Source organism: Pezoporus flaviventris, unplaced genomic scaffold (assembly GCF_033815535.1).
Source record: "Pezoporus flaviventris isolate CSIRO_AGI_PZ_B2104156 unplaced genomic scaffold, CSIRO_AGI_Pfla_v1 ptg000021l, whole genome shotgun sequence".
Lineage (NCBI taxonomy): Eukaryota > Metazoa > Chordata > Aves > Psittaciformes > Psittacidae > Pezoporus > Pezoporus flaviventris.
In genome coordinates this window covers 5,175,266-5,195,687 of record NW_026892569.1, presented here as the reverse complement: position 1 = coordinate 5,195,687, position 20,422 = coordinate 5,175,266, and the positions used below count along the sequence as shown (strand labels likewise).

At 42.2% G+C, this 20,422-nt stretch overlaps 1 protein-coding gene across 3 annotated transcripts in view; it reads right to left on the bottom strand.

Annotated features, from left to right (window-relative positions):
• Positions 1-4,312: 4,312 nt before the first annotated feature.
• Positions 4,313-20,422, bottom strand: part of EOGT (EGF domain specific O-linked N-acetylglucosamine transferase) — a 31,396-nt gene continuing 15,286 nt past the window's right edge. For 2 of the 3 annotated variants that reach the window (XM_061455770.1, XM_061455771.1), the window contains 3 exons: positions 20,273-20,392; positions 19,372-19,474; positions 15,781-19,013 (listed from right to left, as the gene is read on the bottom strand). In XM_061455770.1, the coding sequence (XP_061311754.1) occupies positions 18,867-19,013; positions 19,372-19,474; positions 20,273-20,392 (370 nt within the window). In that variant the 3' untranslated portion in view covers positions 15,781-18,866. Of the gene's footprint in view, positions 4,327-15,780; positions 19,014-19,371; positions 19,475-20,272; positions 20,393-20,422 lie in introns of those variants that run through there. The other variant, XR_009743815.1, reaches the window with a different exon arrangement.

Genomic DNA, 20,422 nt, shown 5'->3' with positions numbered 1-20,422 from the left:
GGCCTCTGATTTCTATCAGCATGAGATCAAAGTAGTGTAGTTGCTCGTTTACAGCTCAAAGCTGCATTATTTTCCCTAACTCAGGCTGTATTGCTTGTCAAATGAACTCTGTAAAGCAGAAATATCAAGCCATCTTGATATTCCTTTCACAGTAAATAACGATTTACAAAGGAGGGGGGAAAAAATCTCCCTTTCCCTCCCTCTTTCAATTCATTAAGTTCAACTGCGATAACCAGTGAGGCATAGAGGAAGGGGTTAGGTATCTCTGCCTCTGAATATTTAATTCAGGACTTAATGTAATGCACAGCATCTTTATACCCCTGGGAGTTCAGCAGCCAATATGCCAATGAATATATCCTGACAATAGTGATTTTTTTCTGCACTTTGGAGGCATGAGTGACATTTGCTCACCACATATGTTACATCGGATGCTGAGGTCTACACTTGTGAGAAATTAATCAGAATCCATCTGTTTCCTTCTCATCCTGGACAATTTCATTACAACTTAACCAAAGATTATAGGATTCTCATGTCTGTGTCCCCAGCCCCCAGCCCAGTCTTGGTGTTTCCATACTGAACGATTAAAGCTGCTTAGTTTAAGCAAGGTCAGAAACAATCTTCCTTCCTGTAGCAAAAGGCATAATGCTCATGAGCAGGGTCCAAAATCTGCTCTAGATTACATGTAGATAAATCCAGCATATCCCTACTGAACCAAAGGAGGTTTAGATTCATCACTGAGCAGGATCTGGACCTTGATCCTTCGATGCATGTTTCTGGCGGTTGATTTTGATTGGCATTGGGCTTGAGATGGCACAAATTCAGTTGCGGTGCAGGTCCTCTATTGCATTCCATTTACCTGTCCAGGTGGTGAGAAAAGGATTGGCTCAGCCTTTCTGCAGGACTAGGAGATAGTGTGCTACTGCTGGGAAAAGAAAGTGCTCTGTCTGAAAAAGCTCCCTGTACTTACACATGCAGCTTAGCAAATTCTTAGCTTACTTGTTATTTACTAGTACCACTTTAATTCAATGTAGTGGCAGTGAAGTATTTGACATAAAGATTGTTTGGACCCAGCTGATTTATATTACAAATATTGCACAATGATGGATATATTTGCTGAAAATCGGGGTTTCCTAAGAGATCTTTGGGTGAGGCACAAATAGTACAGTAAAACCCAAAAGTATAAATATCAGTGGGCATCTGGTACCCAATTGCTGGGTAACAGTTACAGCCAAGCCTGCTAACATGAGGTTTTCTGAACGACAGAGAAGCCAAAGCTATGAACCAAAAAGTGATGCTTCCATTGCAGAAACTGTTGACAGACACTGTGTGGGAGACCTGGTAGAGCCCAGTAACAAGGGAAATGAGCTCCTGTGATAAAGAGCCAAGTGGCAGCTGTAGCACTGGGGTCTACATGTCAGGGAGGCAAAACCTGGGATCCAAAGGGGTGGAAGCTGCTTCTGCACACAGGGACAGCAATAAGGGCTGTGCTGCCATCCCAGAGAGGGGGAAAGCAGGTCCTTTTTTAGGGGAGCAGCATCTCTTATACCGGTTGTCAACTCAAAGCCTTTTAGCCACTTACCATTGAGTGCTTTTGCTGCTCAGACCAAGTGAGGGAGGGTACTTGGAGACGTGAGGCATTCCACTAGTTTCAGCAGGGCCATTCACTCCTTCCAATTGTGGCTGGTCTCATGGTGACTCAAAGCCCAGACCCCAATCCTGAAGGTGGCAGCATGAAGGTGCTTATCAAACTGAGCATGGAGCTGCTCAACAGGAGCAGCAGGACCCCAACAGGCTTAGGTTAACGTGAGTGCCCTAAACAAGGCAAACATCCCCCAGCACTGCAACTTCATGGGAACCAGCCCCAAACCTGAATGTTCTGGTAGTAGAAGGAGGCAATCAAGCAAAGCTGTGCAGGACCAGGCAGAAAGAACAGCTGTAAGCAATAGGTTGTGGTAATAGGATTCATCTGCAAGCAAAGAAATTCATCCAACAGTAGGGAGATGGAAGCTGAAGGCAGCAAGAGATGGGAAACTGCATGAAGCTGCTGACCCCGCTCAGAGCCGTGCTGCCTTCCCCACTTCTCCCAGCTATTATTCCAGATGACTTGCAGATACCTGGTTGTTATTTCTGAAATGAAGGTGCATTCAGATCAGGCTGTCACAGCCTGTCTTTTCAATCAGGAGTTACTTGATCAGATGCTTTTTTACTGTAACATAATCACATGATACCAGGGCTTTAAAGAGGACCTATATTCTAGCTCCAGTGCTGGATACTTCCTTGCCAGAAAGATAGTGACACATTGGGAGATGATAGCTATTAAAGAAAAGAAAGATCTTGCATAAATTAACTTCTGCTATTTATAGACATGGAGAGCAGCCTATCCATGGAACCATCTGCTAATCTGTGTCCCATGGTAATTAAAGTCAACATTTCACCATATCTTCTCCATTGAGGGCTGAAATTACGCACTGTACACTGACCTTACATCTGTGCTGTGGGGTGTCTGTTTCCAGCTGCCCATAGCACTTCCCATACCCAGTCTCTGAGTGTCTGCTGCAAGAGAGAAAAAACTCAAACTGTTTTGGTTACACTGAGGTCAAGGGGACAGTTTTATTTCATTGATTCTCAAGAACTTTTCTGTTTTACTAAAAAAAAAAAACCAGACATTATGCATTAGATTAATGAATTTATGTATCAGATACAGAGTGGATTTCCTACAGTTAAATCTCTTCACTGTTCCTTGTTACAAACATCCTGCATACATCTTCAGAAACAATGTATGGGTTTGGACGCTGTGTTTTTAAGCATGTAATGAAAGATGCTTTTCAAAATTACCAAAAGCCTGTGAGCAGACCTCTCACCATCTCATCTTCTTCAAGGAAAGCTGGAAGCCTAAAGAGTACAGCATCCAAACATTTTGCTTTAGAAAACATATAAGAGAAAACCCAACTGTATTTAATGCATAGCTTGTCCATGTAACAGATACTAGAGAACTTTCTGAAGTAACTTAAAAGCTGAAGTTCCACTGCCTGGTTCTATACCTTTTTATGCACAACCCATTTTTATTACTCTCTGTAATTTTAATAATTTATACTAGCACTGTCATTTCAGCACTTGCATTCAGTACATTTAGCAACAGGAGTTACTATAACAGCGAGGAACAAAATACAGGAGATTCGATGAGCAGGAAGATTTGCCAGAAAAGCAGCCTCGCAGCCTGGATGAAGGGCTCCGGCTCAGGTGAAAGATATTGCTTTACAGAAATACAACTCAGGGGTACAAGTTTCATCGACACTAATACATTTAGTTAATTGAAAGAAGAAATTCAAGGCTTTCTTAGCTAATGCGTTGATCGATCACACAAACACCATCTCAAGTAATGCTCCACCTCTGCCATAGCTGATACTACAAAAAAGAGAAGGAAAAGGAAATGTTAAGCAGTGACACAACCAAATATTACCCATTCTGGCCTGAAACTCATTTCAGTCTCAAAGTGATTAGAAGTTACGTGAGCACAGAGCTCTCCACAATTAATGCCGCCTGAGCCACTTCACATGGGCTCCTTCCCCTCCCAACCTCCCCAAAAATTCCCTCTCTCTGGTGTCCACTTTCCAACATGGGATGCAAAATCTGTGAAGATGAAGGTGCTATGGATGAGCTTTACAACCATGGCTGTCTTCCCAAAGGTCTAAACACTGATCAAAGGTTATTATGCAAAGTCCTAGAGAAGAAAAACCAGTGTAATACCTTCTCTTGGCCCCTAAAAAGATATAACAGTCCATTACTGGCTACGGATATAACATATAAAAAGTATAGCAGGGAATAGATGTATTTGTGGAGAAGGTTTAAAGCCATTGTTGTCCATTTTTGCACATTAAAACCCACAAAGAGATTTATTTAGAGCACTAAATCATTTCATTTCTCTCTGGCTAGATTTTTAACTATTAAAATATTCATCACGCACTCCAAGAACCTTGATGCCAAGTATTTATTTTATTTTTTACAACCTTTTAAATAGCTTCTTTAAAGTGTCTTCAGGTGTACATACTGCTCTCAAAAAAACACTGAAAATCAGAACTTATTATAAAGCACCAAAGAGAGAAATGAGACATCAGGCACTGCTGAAACCAGAGATCTGCCCATCAGCAACAGCCTTTGACCACAGTATAAATAAGGGGGTGTATTCCACAATATTCGGTGTTTAGGGTAAACAGAAAGGGTATCACTTTCATAGCTGAAAGTTTTCAAAGTGATAGTTCTTGGGGTTTCACATAAATAGGTGTAACTGTCTACTGCCAAGGAGGTTGGGTGGAGAAAAAACAACTTCTATAAAGGGGAGATTTGTGTCAAGACCTCCCTTTTAGGTTTCCCTTCAGATGGACAATATATTCTGTGAAGTGGATGGCTGGCACTGAGAAAAAGCACTGTTTTCTGGTTTAAAATCTCCCCCTTGTCCTGTTACCCTCTTTGGCTGACAGGATACCCCTGGCCCTGCAGTGATGCTCTCTCAGCTGGGAGGCAGTGTGCTGGACACGGCACCGATGCTGCTATTCTCACCCCTGCTCACCTATCTTAACACACATCCATGCCTCCAACTTCCCACAGCATGACCAAGCGGAGAGCTGCACATCCTTCCTACTCTAGGTAGCCCAGTGCTGATCAGCCCGAGCTGCATTTATCAGAGTCATTTACAGAGCTGCCTTATCCAAGGAGAATATCACATTGTGGTGATGCACAAGGTGCCATCCCTACATCCGGCCAGGCTTGTGCACTTGTCACAGAGGGCAGCAAAGGGGATCTCGTACCCACAGTGTGATGGGATAAAAGGCACAGATGCTACAGTAACCCTGACTGATGAGCATTTGGCTGGTGAGCTCATCCCAGCACTGGTCTCCTGTCCAAAAGATCAGCAGCATCATGGAAGCTCAGCCCACCTCATCCTGTAGCTTTCAGTCCTGTGGCAGATCAAGCATCTTCCGCCTGGAAAGACTCTGGATGATGGCTCTGAGAGAGGCTGAGGTCAGGGCTGGCTTGGATGCCTTCACACCTTGCTCCTCACTCTGCAGCCTCCTCAGCTGGAGACGCTGAATGTGATCAAATACAATTTGGCAGCTGTAGAGCTCAGTTACAAACTGCCTGGGAAGAGATTACCTCCCTTTTCAAGAGCACTTCTAATCTGAAGAGAAGCAAACACCTCCCCTCTCCTCCTCACGAAGCCTCTGCTTTATGCATGAAGCCAGCTTCATTCTCAAACACAGGAATCTGAGCCATTACGTTCCTCTCTATATTCCCACATGTGATTTAACTTCTTCCAAGTGGCAAATAACAGTCTTCCTTCTGCTTCTTCTCACAGAGGAAGGAGTCAAAGAGTGAGGCACAAACCTGAAAAATAAAGCCGAACTTTTATAGACTGCTTTGATATCTCCTCCAAGAGCTCTTCATCCACTGTGACTCCTTGGAGGACAATGGCAGGCAGCATCTTCAGGTGATTTCATCAGAATTTGTGCCGTCGTTCCTCTCTCTGAAGGGGTTTCATCCTGCATCTATATAAATGTAGAAAGCAGAAGAGGCTGTTTACCATTTATAGTCTCCAAGGAGTAAGGGATGTGCTTGTACATAGTTATCCCACCTGTTTTGCTTTGTCTCCCAGACACTGCAGTAATGAAAAAAGGCAAGCAAGACCGCATTTGTAGACACTGACTACATTATTACTGAACACAGAACTTGACACTGAATGTCTGGGTCATTTAGAAGGTGACATGCATTTGTGAGAAAACGCATTTAGCTTATTTATGGACAGAGAGACACACTGGATCCACTGTATCGTTGGCTTTTCCAAGCTAAATGATCCAGTGAAGGTAGAGTAAGTGAAGACATCTCGCAACTGGGGAGGAAGCTTTTCTTTTTCAGCAAATTGATGGTTGCATGGCATATTAGGTATCATTAATGGCTTAAATAACTTCTACTGAAACCTGACCTGCTATTTCCACCAACAATTCTCTTACCTTTACCACATGTATTTCCTACAAACTCTTTGATTTTCATTTAATGCCTGTCTAAAAGGCTAAAGACCCAGGCACTGCACTCAACTGCATTGACATTATCTTTTAATTAGCAGAGGTCACTTAATGCTTTCAGTACGATAAACAGTTGCTTTCCTTCCATGATCAACTGACTGTAAGAGCATCACAGTTAATGCAGACTGATTAAAACTTGACAATCCTTTAGCTTAAAAGTATGGCAGAACAGCAACAGTCAAACTGTTGCATGTAGACCCCTTTCCTTGACAGTTTTGATTGCAGCACTGCCGGGTTGCAGGAAGAGCAGGTCAGGATCTGGGGGTAAACGGGCTCTTGTATTGTACTGTGGGTCTCACCAGAGAAGTGACAGAGCTGTGGGTGAAATTAACTCCCAGGGCTATCTCCAGCTGCATGAGTCTGACATCCTGTAAGTGCTTCCAAACCCTTGTCTGAAAAAGAAAACTAAGATTAGGGCTCACATGTGATTGGCAAGTGATAAATCTCACACCGGAGAGACAAACACAACTCACTACTCAGCACTGCAGCTGAATGCACAGATAAAACTGTGACTAGTCATATAATGTCTTGCAAGTATAAATCAGTCTTCTCATACACAGAGCAGCTGCGATCCTGGCCTGATTTCAGTGGATAAAGACCTATTAGGTATTTGGTGGTGAGAGAGTTGCCTGAAATGGCAGAGGTTTTTTTGGGAGTTCATGGGGACCATGTTCAATTCAAGCAAATAGCAAGTCTTCTCATCTAAAAGTCGCCTTTTAAAAGCTAGAGGCAAACAAATAGGGCTGCTGTCTCCAATACTTAATAGTGTCGTTAATCCTTATCCTTTTAACCCATACACAAAGAAAATTATTCCAGGAAACCAACGGTAAGAACGCCTTTATAATCCCTGTATTATCTCATATCTGCTACCGAGTTTGTAAAGTCAGTAAAATGAGAAGAGCTCCTACTCCGCCTGTTACAAATCAATGAAGGCTTCTCAGTCTTGGTAGCTTTTTACTGCTAGACAAGGAGCATATGTCAGAAAACGTATGGCAAACAACAGAACCAGGATAAACCAGACCAAGAAAAATAGAGGAAGCATTTCTATTTAAGAAACAATTACATAAAGCTCCCTTGGAATGGCCGTATACATCCACAAACCAACCGTTTTCATCTCCTCTGCTGTATTTGGGTAATGAAAGGATTTAGTTTCCTAAGAAAGGAATTGGAGACATAAGGAATGCAGGACAATTTTAAATTAACCAGCATGACTATGGTAACATCTGCAACAGATTGGCTGCCCTAAACACAGCACAGGAGATAAGTCGCCTTATCTACGGTTTGGTAAATAATTTCTCCTACCTCAAGGGTCATTACATCTTCAGCTCTTTCTGTCATTTGTGATTCCACTGAGGGGATGAAGAATAAAGTCTTTACAGGTGCTTATGGCGCAAGTGAGCAGCTATAAATAACATCCTTGTGTTTGGCTGTGCTGGACAAGAAACCTCATTCACATCCCGAGGCTCCTTCATTAGCCACCAACTTTCAGCCCTACAGATCTCAGTGTCTCCCGACATCGAATTTGGCAGGCAGGCACCAAGCAGCAATGCAAGCCATTAGGGAAAAGATTTTCTGCTTTCCTACATCCCCAAAGCTCCACAGTGCTCTCCTGAAAGAAATGGGGAGTTGGAGTGAGGGGAAAATCCCACCATGTGGCATGATCCTAAGCTGGTAAATCAATGCAAAAATCCTCCTCTCCAATCCTAAAGCTTGAACTACTTATTAGATGGGGATAACGGCAGCCAAGAGGGGGGTAACACTGGCACATCTTTCCCCATACTGCTGCTGGGTGTTTGCTGCAGCAAAGCAGAGTATGAGGCTCCCTCTAAGTTGCCTGCGTGGGAGCAGCACTCTGGCTCTGTTGCAGACTGACGTGTGTTAAATAACTTTTAAGTCTGAAGCTGGAGACTGTTTCTATTACCAGGGAAAGACTTCAGGCCAGGGCTGGCTTGGTAGGGAAGAGAAGGGGGAGAACCCCAGAGAGATTGACTGTACAAAGGTATTAAAACTAAAAAGGCTGAGGAGAAGGTGATGGGGCACTTAGGCAGGCAAAGCTAGACACATAAGTGATGCACAGAGATCTCATGGGACAAGGTTAGGACAGAAGTGACAGCTGGTCTGAAGAAATAGCGCTTCAAGATCCAAAACCCTGTCAGGAAAACCCAACCATGCGGCCGATAGAGAAGTTCAATAAAAATGGGCAGGCAGTAAAAGGACACGAGGTACATAAATACATGCTTATTCAATAAAGCAAGAAATGGAACAGCAAAATTGAGCAAACAAGGCTGCCTGGTGATGGGAGAGAGCCTGATTTATTTGCTTTCCTGAAACACCGTAGCATGGAAAACACAGTGGGGAAACTGTGTTGCCTCGGTAGGAATTATTCAGCAAAGGAGGGTTAGGTCATGGCCGGAGCACCAGGAAGAGCCTCTGGAAGCCAAGTTTCTGAAGGAAGAAAAATCACAGAGGCGATGCAGATGCACCAGGAGTGTTGTAGTTGCGGGGACACAGAGGGAAATTGTGTTTTAAAGAAATCAACAAGTAGTTAATAATAAAGCAGAAATGACTTCTAATTACCTGGATACAGCTGATCACTGCCCGTGCCACGGTGACAAGCTGTTTCTTAGCAACTCGGAGGTGACTTTTGGAAGAGCTCCCTCCAGGGAGAGATGCTCTCATCTCCCGGGGCGCAAAGTTTAGCAGTAAACTCTGCCTGCACCATTAGGTTTTAGGGGCTGTGGTTCACTGTAGGCATGTTATTTACCTCCTATGGGAAGAGATCACACTTTATAAGACTTGGGAACGTGGACAGGAATCAGACAGTCCTATCAGTGAGGATGTTCAAATGGTGGATTTGGCATTGGGGGGGCCCGAATGCAGCATCGCCCCAGCCAGCAGCACAGAGGAAAGTGTAGGTCATCAGCGGTAGGTGGGTTCACCCAGAAGCTCTGCAAGCAGAAACTGAACCACTAGCACAGGAATCCCTTCTCATTAACCTCAGGTGTCCCCTGTTTTGAAGAAATGCTCAAGACAAATCAATTTCCCAGATGTAATATAGTTTTCTTTGCATAAAGACGTTGATTAATTTGGAAGCCATTAAAAGTGCACACACACGCAGAGGTGAACAATGTATTTCTTAGAGGAAAACTGCACCTTTCCACAAGGTAATCTGCAAAATAAGAAGAGAAACTCACATATAAATCATATGACCTTTGAAAACACCTTGGACAAAGGCACTGACAAGGGTCTGTGGATGAGCTGAAGTGCCCAGGAGAGAGGGAACATTGCAGTGTCTCAATGACTGGTTAAGAGACAGGCATAACCAGTTAAGCTTTAAGAGGATCAAAGACCTGCATAACCGTTGATGTTTAATAAACTAATGAGCCAGAAAAGCACACAAAGAATAAATGTCAAATACTAAAGAGAAGCTAGAAAAACTCCAGGGGTTCAAGAAACCTACATGAACACATACAGAAAAATAAATGCACTCAGAGCAGGAGGCAGCCCCGCGCCTTGGTAGTCATGAGACCTTTTCATTCACTGGAAACTGCTTCCAATAATAATGAATAGTGAAAAAGAGCAAAATGAAATGGAGCTGCCTACAGCAGCCCTGCCACAACGTTTTCTCTGTGAAGTGCTGGCTGGGAGTGTGGCTGCAGGAGAAGTGTCACTGTGTAAAACAGCATCAGCATCACTTCTGTTGCCATCTCAGCACCAATTAAGGAGGGATGAGGTGGGTATTTCAGTGTGGTCAGAGCAACCACCAAAGAGAAGCAGTCCAGGTCTGTTTAACTCCAAGAGCAGATGAAGAAGAATAACAGAATATACTGGAGGTAAACTGACATCTGCCCCCAGGGAGAGAAACTTGGGCATCGCTTCTTAGTCAAGAGGAAAAAAAAAAAAAGAAAGGAAAAAATACTTTAAAAAGGAAGAATTTGGATGACATGAATTTAAAAAGTGAAGGAAAGAGGCAGGAAGACAAACAAGCTGCAAGGATCGTGCTGTGCTTCCTTCACAGCAGGTCCATGTCCAGCAAGATTTTACCCACAGCGGGATTTGCACAAGCATCTACACAGGATCCACAGTTGCATTCCTTTTTATCCTCCTTCATTTAGATGTCCCAAACCCAATATTTGATAAGTCTGTATTGCTGCATTCAGGAGGAAACTTTCTCACATGGCAGTGCTCAACGCAGCAGTGCAAGGCACCTATTCTCATGAAAGATGCTTTAATAAACTGCTCTGTTAAAATAACCTACCAACAGAAGGATATCGACTGTAAATACGATATGGAGAGTTGTTGGCAAATACGAGAACAAGTAAACACAGTTCTATCAGAGAGGGAGAAAACCCAGGAAGCCTTAGAAATGAGCAAAATTGTTTAGTATTTGTAAAACATAAAGCAAAGATTCGTAGCTGAGTGGTGAGGCCAAGTCCTTTCTACAGAGACAGAGCTTCTGCCATGTAGATGGGGTTTGTCTCTAGAGTGACGGCAGCATCCTCGGTTGATGTCATTGCACAAATCTAATATTAAATGCTTTCAAATCTGATCAATAAAATACAATTTACATTAAATGACCAGAAAGCTGTCAATTTTGGGTTTTTAATCCTAGACTTTCTCCTGAGTTCCTGACTCAAAAGGAAAACATCATGGTTATTAAGTAAGTAAAGATTGATTTATTACGTAGCATTTGGAAGTGTTTTCTTTGAAGCATGCATTAAAAGGTCAAATATTCCCAACTTTTTCTTTGGGTGGAATGTTAAAAATACTGAATAGATAATTTCCAGGGCAGTTTTGCAACCAAGGGCATTAGAAGTTTTGGAGTATCTGTTCCTCTTAATTTACTTAACCTTTTTTATCTACTTTTAAAAAATGAAATGCATTTTAATATTGTTCATTGAATTACATGCATTGTTTTCTTCTGTTATGGAAAACCAGTGCTATGAACATGATGTTTTCTGGGCACACTGTTCCCGGATGCAGACCCACCTTGCAAACATTACACACAGGAACTGTGGGGCAGGAGGGAATTGCACATTTGGCCGCAATTCAAGCACTATACCCAGGGAGCAAATAGATTGCTCACAAGAATTAAAATCAAAGCATCACTCAGACTTCAATATGTACAGATGAAGTTTTCAGCTGCAATTGTTCCTGTCGACAGGATCCAACTTTGTAATTAATGAAAAGACAGGGAGTACTTTGCACTCCAAGTATACCTCCATCAAAGGAATCCCCTGCTTTTCGCCAACACTAACTCAGCCACCACTGCAGGATGGGATGCAGTGGGACTCCGGGTCCCCACAGGAGCAGGGCTCCCCTGCTGTTTGGGTGCCAAGAGCTGTGATGCCCTCTTCCCCCTAAAGTGCCACTTTCCCACTCAAGTGGTCCCACACACATCCAAGCCTCATTTCAGCACGCTCTGGAGCGCTTTGTTGGAGCTGTAGCAATTGAGCTCAGGCTGGGCATTCCCTCTGCTGTAAAGCCCTTCGCTCCTCACCCAGTGGGACAGCCAGTATGGGTGCAGAAGGCGAGCGCAGAGGGAGCAGAGCATCCCACCCTGCCCCTTGCTGCTGACACCAATGCACAAATAACTGGTAACATCAAACTGCTGGGAGGAGGGCGTTTTGTACAGCAGAATGCAGACTGCCTAAATAATGAATTAAGAAGCATCAAAGAATGAGTATGTAAAAGGATAGAGAGGGAAGGTCTGATATTTTAGACTATGCTAGACCGCAATGAATAAATTATAAGAAAGGATGAATACTTTACTAAGCATAAGGATGTCTAGCAAAGAAAAGTTCCTATACTTCTCATCCCTCACTGGGTCCCAAATGAAGACAGAGCTGATGGCTTAGCCAGTCCCATGAGGCTTTTTTTCCACCTAGGTTTTCATCCAGACTGAGGCATCTTCGTTTAACAGCATCCATTCTGTCTTTGAGCCTTTTACACCAGAGACAAGCCTGCTTATTTCTCTGATGCCGCTGAAGTTCTCCCAGTCGTAACAAACTAAGAACACCCAGTCAGTTTGACAGAGATGAAGTGATAGGTAGGAGGCACATTTCATTACGCTATCAAGGCTTTGGCGCAGTAATTGGTGAAGAAACAATTCAGAGCTGTCAGCTCGATACACATGCCTTTCCACTGACTGATGTGTTGAGTCCTTCATGGGTAATGAATGACAGCCAACGGCGGATACCGCCACAATCTCACCCTCGTACCCAGTATCCTTGTGACCATCCCTCCCCGCCACCTCCTGCACATCCCAAGGGCCGGGCACGTTCCTGTACCTGATATGTGACTGTGATGAGGATTTTAGTTATCTGTATGATGAATTAAAACCAAATCCTGGACAGGGATAAGCCCCACTGCAGTCTCTGCACGCTCAGGACCTCTCCACGTTCCTCACCCGACACAAACCCATGGACGATAATGGAGAAATGCCAAGAAGTTGTTGACCTTCACATCCACTGCAGCCTTCCTCTTTCCACAGGCTGTGTCCCACCCCATGCCACTGAAAGGAAAATGATAGTTTCCAGGTTTCATCACATACACCCACAGAGGGGATCCAGAGCTCTAGCTCAAACACCACAGCTAATGATGGATGCATTGCTCTTGTGCCACTGGAATGGAGAGTGTCTGCCTTCTTTCAATACTTTCATCATATTACAGTACTCACCTGCTTTCCATCCTTCTTGCACGGTAACCCAATTACTACCCTGTATTAACTTTTAAAGCTTTTATTTTGCTCAGCTGTTTAAAGCTGCATCTTAGGCAGCAGAGAAATCAGCTCCACGTCTCTAACCAACACTCAGGCACAGCACCCCTCTCTGGGCAGCCACTGGTTAACTGTGGGATACATCTGGAAAAGGGGTAATCTGCACAGCTCAAGTATTTGTCTTTGATAACAAATACCCTCAAGGTAATTGTTGGGGTTTTTAAACAGAAAAACTCCACTATTTTCCAGTATTTTTGTACTATTTCCTGAGTCAGTAGTCCACATTTTCAACAACTTCAGATGCACACAAACACACACCCAGTGAAATAAATGGCACAAGCAGGTAGGTAGTGAAATGTGCAGGATAAATTGCAAGACTGCGTAATGTATTGTTTAAGTGAAAACCCAGACGTTGCAGCAGAACAGGAATTGCATTAACTGCTAAAAAGAGACAGTTTAGTAGGGCATTTTTGTACAAGAAAATGAGAAAGAGCATTTGGTACCAAAGATTAACTGAAAATTATTTTCCAACACCAACTAAGCAAGTTGCTTAAAGAAAAGCTGAAGAAAATGATTCTGATATTATAGAATCTGAGTAATCTCACGCTAAAGCCTAAAATCTCCCTGGATTAATCTTTTTTCCAGGCATTCCCTTCTACAAACAAGAAGGAGGAAAACCGAAATCATCATCTGCAAGAGCAGTTGCTTTATTGCGCTCCTAGTGAACATCTTGCATTTGAAATGAGACTCCATTTGAGCAGCCAAGAGAACATTGGAAAGGGCTCTAGTGCCATCTGCTGCACTCCCATCAATCAGATGTTTAAGTGCTGCTCTGCCTTACCTGGAAATTGGATGTCCACCACAATGTAAGAGACAATTCCAGTCAAGGGATATCCAGGACAAGCAGCTGACACAGAAACAAACACGAGATCCTAGAGCACCATGCTGGATGCGAGTGGGCTCTGGTGAAGAGCTGAGGAGACCAATGAGACTTACTCACATAGAATTACAGAATGGTTTAGGTTGGAAGGGACCTTCAAAGGCCATCTAGTCCAGCCCCCTGCAGTGAGCAGGGACAGCCTAAACTAACTCAGGTTGCCTAAAGAAACCCAAACTATGACCGATGGGGTAGCTGAGCTCCATACAACTAATTCTCACCCTCTACTCAAAACCTTTCCACATTTTGTGTACTATATTGTTTCAAACACTCTTCTAAGGGCCAAAGCCAAATCTGATTTTAAGCAGATACAAGTCAAAAACCAAAGCCATTTCTGAAGTGATACATGTTTGAAGTAAATTCAGGTGCTTCTCTTCTCATTAATAGTGTCATTTTTCTTTTTTGCTCTCCTCATTTTTCATTTGCCATGGAGAGATAGGAAAGAGAAGGAAAACCAAGAAAACATAAAGGAAAGTAAGAGATACAGTCTGCTCTTTATTTTTGTGCTTTATTCCCCACTCCAAAAGGCAATAGTAAAACACAAAAAGTTGTATTTTATATATCTATATTATTCGTTATATTTTATTTATACACATTTTTATGTTTTATCTGTATTTTTATGCTATAAAAATATTTCATCTTTCTAAGAAAAAAGAGCACCCTACTAAAAAAAATACATTTGAGCAGCATGCACCACCAGCCTTGGCCCTTCTGAAAAGCCCACCCTGGCTGGGGACACTGCCCCCCTCCTTGCCCGGCTGGGACTCTGGCAACGTGGGTCCTTCCCTTTCTCCCTCCTGCACCTCACAATGTAACATTTTCAATACCCTCATTTTTGGCTCTGTCCCAGCGGGGTTTCCACACACTTTGCTGCAGTTATAATTGTGTTCATGAGGTCTTCTGAGCCTCAGCCTTGGGAATGACACTGCCCATTTTACCCCTCCGCAGCCTTTACACGTACTCATTTCTCCTTTCTCCTCTTCACCCCTCTTCATTCCCTCTGCACATCTCCCTCCCTACCTCCACAAAGCGCTTTGGTCACCTGCACTGAGATACCCCCACCATAAAGTGCTCATCACCACCAACACAGAAGGGGCTTAGACCTCACCAAGACTGGCACAGTCATTTTTTCTAACTCTTGTTTAATGCAAACATGACCCCAGCCACCAAGACCTGTCTGTCTGCCTGCTCCCAGGTATTGCACACCTGTCTGCCTGCTCCCAGCTACTGCACACCAGAGGAGCAGCTCAGACAACCATCCCTCACATAACAGATGAGATAAGTCTGTGGCCAACAGTCTGAAGTGCAGGCTTCTGCTAAGGCAGCTGACTTTGGCCAAAGCGAGTTGGAGAGCCCTTGCATCAGCTTATCCATGCAGTCCTGATGGAGCAACACCCATTCAGACTAGGAGGTTGTTACTTCAGTAGCTGCAGGCTTTGCATCCCTCATGCCCACACTGACAGGTGAGGAACTACAATGTGAGAGGGGTGATGAGAGTTGAGAAATGTAAAAGGAAGAGCCAACCTCCCCTGGATTTTCAGGGCCAAAGCCAGAAGAGTATTTAGTAGTGTATACTAAAAAATATGAGAAACCCATGTTCAAAGGGGTGGAAGTAAGAGCTCAACTTCAAGGCAAACACTGCAAATTGAAACAATTATTCAGTGCTGAAATCAAAGAAAATTATCCCGTCGCATTTTACCCTTCTGAGCAGATGAAAAGCTCTCAAGGAGAACATTCCCTTCAGTTTCTGTCCTTAAAAAAATAAAGTAAAATATTAAGAGACATTCTAAACCCTGAGTTATCTCTGTAATGGTACAAGTGGTAAGATTAACAGCAAGAATTAAACCACTTCATTATTATTTAATTGCTTTTAAAAATATATTGCCTTAATATTTATAGTTGTACCGTTCAGATTAATAACCCTGATTTTCCACCTCCCCACCACAAACCATTTCTCACACTCACCCAACTTCCACAGAACTTCACAAAGCGAAAACTGAAAATACATCTCGAAGACTTCTGATGTAAAAAGGAACGACACTGTGTGCTTCCATAAATTTAGGTTTATTTCAAATTCAGCTCTCAGGTTACACTGTACATGAAACACAGGCAATCCTGTAAGCATTCGGGATTGGCAACGTTCATTAAGCCCCACTAAATTCCTCACGATGATGACAATGTGCCAGTTAAACATGGACTCTAAACTTAAGTGAACTGGAGAGACAAAGAAAAAACAACACAAAACAAAAGTAGCAAGGAAGAAGATGCCTATGGTCTGTTAGGAAAACGCAATCCAGAGCTATACCCTGCCTAAAGAACAAGTGGCCCAAAAGTCTCCTGGATCCTTCAAATTCCAATTTCCAGGCTCAGACCCTCTTTACGAAAGTCACAAGCCAGATCTTTGCTGTTACCCAAACCGTCCCTCAGGATTTATTGGCAAAATCCCACTAATCCAACCAAACCTCCTGCTGCTGCCAAGATAATTTTGTGACTATTTGTAAAGCTAATCAACCAAAATAGTATTTTCATCCCAATAATGTTAAGCCATAAAGGCTGGAGTATGTTGGCCATCAACTGTTGACGCTGCACTCAAATTTGCTGAAAGTGTTGAATGTTGGCAGAATATTTCACCCTTGGATTAAGCCCCCACAGCCTCTCCTTAGCACCTTCAGGCATATGTTTGACCAGTTGCTCTAGTGAGTCCTAACACCACTTGAAAGAGAATCTCTTCATTAGCTGCTTCTGTACAGATCCAAGCACATGCCTGCATCCACACACTGGCTTCAGCAGCATCATCTGCAGCACAGGAAGTTGAATGTACACAAAGGTTTTCACAACCCAGTCTTAAAATGCCTGAAAACAAAGCTGGCAAAGCAGTGCAAGATGAAAGAGTTATCTCTGAGAGACTCCCAGGTAAATAAACCTGAGTATCAGTTTGGACCTCAGAACACCAGCCTGTCACAGCAGGGAAAAGCATACACATAACTCTATGCAATAACAGTGTTTCAAATGTTTGCCTCTAAAACCTGACAAAGTTTTACACTTGTTTCTTAAATAAAGGCTTTTTATTTTAAAAAGTTATCAAATATCTGTGCACAGTTCATAGTCAAATGTCTTTATTTTGAATTGGTTTCATTCAAACTCAGACATTTCACTAATTTCAGTTTTATACATTTTTTCTTTCAAAATCCCACAAGGTAAAAAAAGCAACCCCAAACACACACACACAAATACAGGAAACTGTATTTCAAGGGCTTTCTTTTTTTCCCATGTCAAGAAGTGCAATTTTGCTTCTATGGTTCTTTAAACAGTTTTATTCATCAGTAAAACAATGCACTACACTAAGAATTGCACCAGATACCTTAGAATATCTTGTGTATCAGCTATACCTAACTTCTCCTATGCACTGCTTAGGGTTGTGAGAAATCTGTATGAATTACACTTATAGTAACTCGAGCTTTACCAGTATAGGCAGGTCAGCAAATGTACATACACTCTGTGAAACTGCCTAGGACTGCTGGAGAATGGAAGTCAATTATATCTACAATTACACCAGTGAAATGTTTACATTTACAGTAACTATCTTGCTTTTGCATACAAAGGTATGCTCTGCTTCAAGCCACTGAGACTGTATCATTATATTGCAAGCCTATCACAGGAATACATTCCCAAAAAAAATCCGTAACACAGAACTCTGTTTAGTCTCACTGAACGTGATTCCACACATCCTTCTGGCCCCACTTAAAACAACTGCACTAGTCCCTTTTTTTCTGCCCCCTCCAGCAGAAGCATGTTAACTCTGGGGGAATTTCACAAAGAACTTGGCTTTGGCTTAGTATTTCCTTCACTCTAAACTATGAACCATGTAAACTATGCTACTGGCTTTGGAAGTGTTTTCAAAAGTTTTCTAGATTGACTCTTCACCATTCTGAGAAAACAAGAATATTGACAGATCAGGCTTTTACTGACTCTAGGAACAAGGTTCCTCATGACTTCATTTCCTTCCATCTGCAGCTGAAAGACACCCTCTACATCTTATCATTTGTCATGAAAAAACAGAAGTTGATTCCCTTTAGGATCTTCAAAAAGACTCACGTTTTACTCCAATTTGCTCAGGTTTTCCATTGCAGAGTGCTGTTTTATGCGATGAAGTAGGAAACACCTGAAGTTTTAAGTATTCACTTTGGAAAAGACGTACCTGCTTTGAGACAGGAGACTGACTAAACCTACTGAGGAGGCCTCTTATATTTTAGCATTTAAAACTACAGGGAGAAGAGTCAAAGTTTATACTTAAATGCACAAACATAGGACTGCTTTCTAAGCTGAAACTGTTTCAAAACTTGAAATAAAATTCTTCAGTGTCTGTTGAATCAAACAACAAAAGTTAAAGCTTACTTAACCACTTCATTCTTACAACCACTATTTTACAAAGGAAGATCTTCAAACCTAGAAACAACACAGGGGCAAGCACAGCAAGGACATGGATGGTGATAGAAAGGAACTAACAAACCAGCCTGGAACAACTACGTCATGTAACTCAGTTGCAAATGACACACTGGGAAGTGTAATTCCTATTCTGATTTTTACTTACAGGTACAGACCTACAGTATAAAAACATCTAGCTTCTTAAAAAAGATGAACTGAGGAGCCTGACAGGACTATTTCATGCCCACAGAGACTACACTGAGACACCAGAATAAAAACTGCAACAAAGTTATAGCTTGGTCTTTCAGTTTAGTCCCTCCATCTCTATGTAACTATCCATCCTCTAGCATTTTGTCACATAATGGTAGGCATAAATCATTACAACATCAGTATCTACCCCAGAAAACCTTATATGAAATGGATGGACAAATCTTTATACAAAGACAAGTATTTTAGAATTTGGAATGAAAAAATACAGAGCAAAAAAACCCCAAAAAAGAGTTCTGAAAAATAGTTTACATAGAAAAACCTCCCCGAAGTAAAGAGAGGGATTATAAAGATAAGCTATGGTGCTAAGAAGTGGTTGGACTAATAACAGGCTATTTCCCTCGCAGAGGTTTACACGTTTCACACCAGCATTTTGCTTTATGTTGTTACAATAGCTTTATGGAGCATTATTTAAAAATAGCATTTCAGTCAGAAACCTAATTCAGAGTTCATCATGTTTTACCCTAAACGGCCACTTGGAATGCTGTGAAACATGATTTGCAGCCAGAAGCACCAAGTACATAAATTCTTCCACATCAAAGGAGTAGTTCGTAAATTTTGGATGCTCTCCCAGTGTTGGGTGGTGTCCCTGGAAAATGAAATAAGGCCTTTTAGATAGGAAAAAACATCTTCCATTAAAAAAGCAAGAAAAATACTTGAGCATCTGCCATTTTAATTTATTATTTCTTATCTGCTGAGGCAAAAGAGTCAGCAAAGTAACTGCGTAAGAGATGCTGTGGATGGCTTGAATTAATGGCCAATTCATTTCATTTCTCTTCTTCCCTCAGCCATTAATATAAATGATCTCTTAATCACAACAGGGAAGTTAATTTGGTGTAAAGAATGAAAACCATATTTCAAATATTGTAACGTAGATAGGTGAAGGAAGCTAAATGTTAAATGCTTCAAGTTACAGCATGCCACCCTTCAGCAGTGGCCATCATTACCTGATCTTGAGGAAATACTTTATTCCTTTTTCGCCAAGTGATGTAGTGAATGCCTCTCAGCCTTGCCAAATCCAGGTAACAACGTTCATCTTCACAGTTGTATCTAGGGACAGGCATAAAAAAAATCATATTTATCTACAGAGATTGTGCTGAAGTTTACCAGGGTGGAACAGGAAAAAAACCTGCAAGCCAAAATATTTGTTGTCCAGTTCTAAGGCACTGAAGCCATGGACAGTTTCTGCTCTGCTGAAAACAAGGGGCTTCAAGCAGAATTTCCCAGGACAGATAATTCAGTGCTCTTATGACAAATATCCTATATTTTTGTTTCGTTCTATAGAACTGGAATGCCTGTTAACATCCACAATTTATAACAAAGTACATTTAAAAATGAAGCTACTAGAGAAGTTTAGGTAAAAGAGAATGACACACAGCTGAGCTTGGCCAGCAAGCTGGTGCTCATGTCCTGAGCACAGAAAGGAGTATATAAATAACCCTCAGTGGGATCTGTAATGCCTTGGGCATGTACTTCATGCAATCAGTTTTACCTGGGTCACCAAAATACTATTATATTTCAGACTCACTGGGCAGGATCTGACCACTGAGGCTTTCTTGCTTTTTGCCATTTAACCTCCATGATTGTTGACCAGGCTGCACTGTATTTATACCACAGCATCTTAAGAAATCACAGACTAAACCTGTATGATATAGTTACACTATACTTTGTAATCAAAGCTTCCTCACTTTCAATCCCCAGAAGAGGAGGCTGCCAAAAATGAAGTCTGGGTGAGCACCTAAGGCAAGCATTGATAGTCAAATACAGGCAAGGAAGAGTGCTTCATTAACACGTAAGAACAGACATAAGCAGTTGTGTAATAGGGGGGAAAGAGAGAAACAAACTTACAGTTCAAAAACAACAGCCCAGTCTGGTAGAAACAGCAAATGGGTAAGTCCAGCTCCATGCATCCCAATGAATATATCAGAGTTGTGGGTAATCCTCAACTGCTCTGAAAATTCAAGTTCCCTGCAGACAACACAACAAAGATGGTGACCT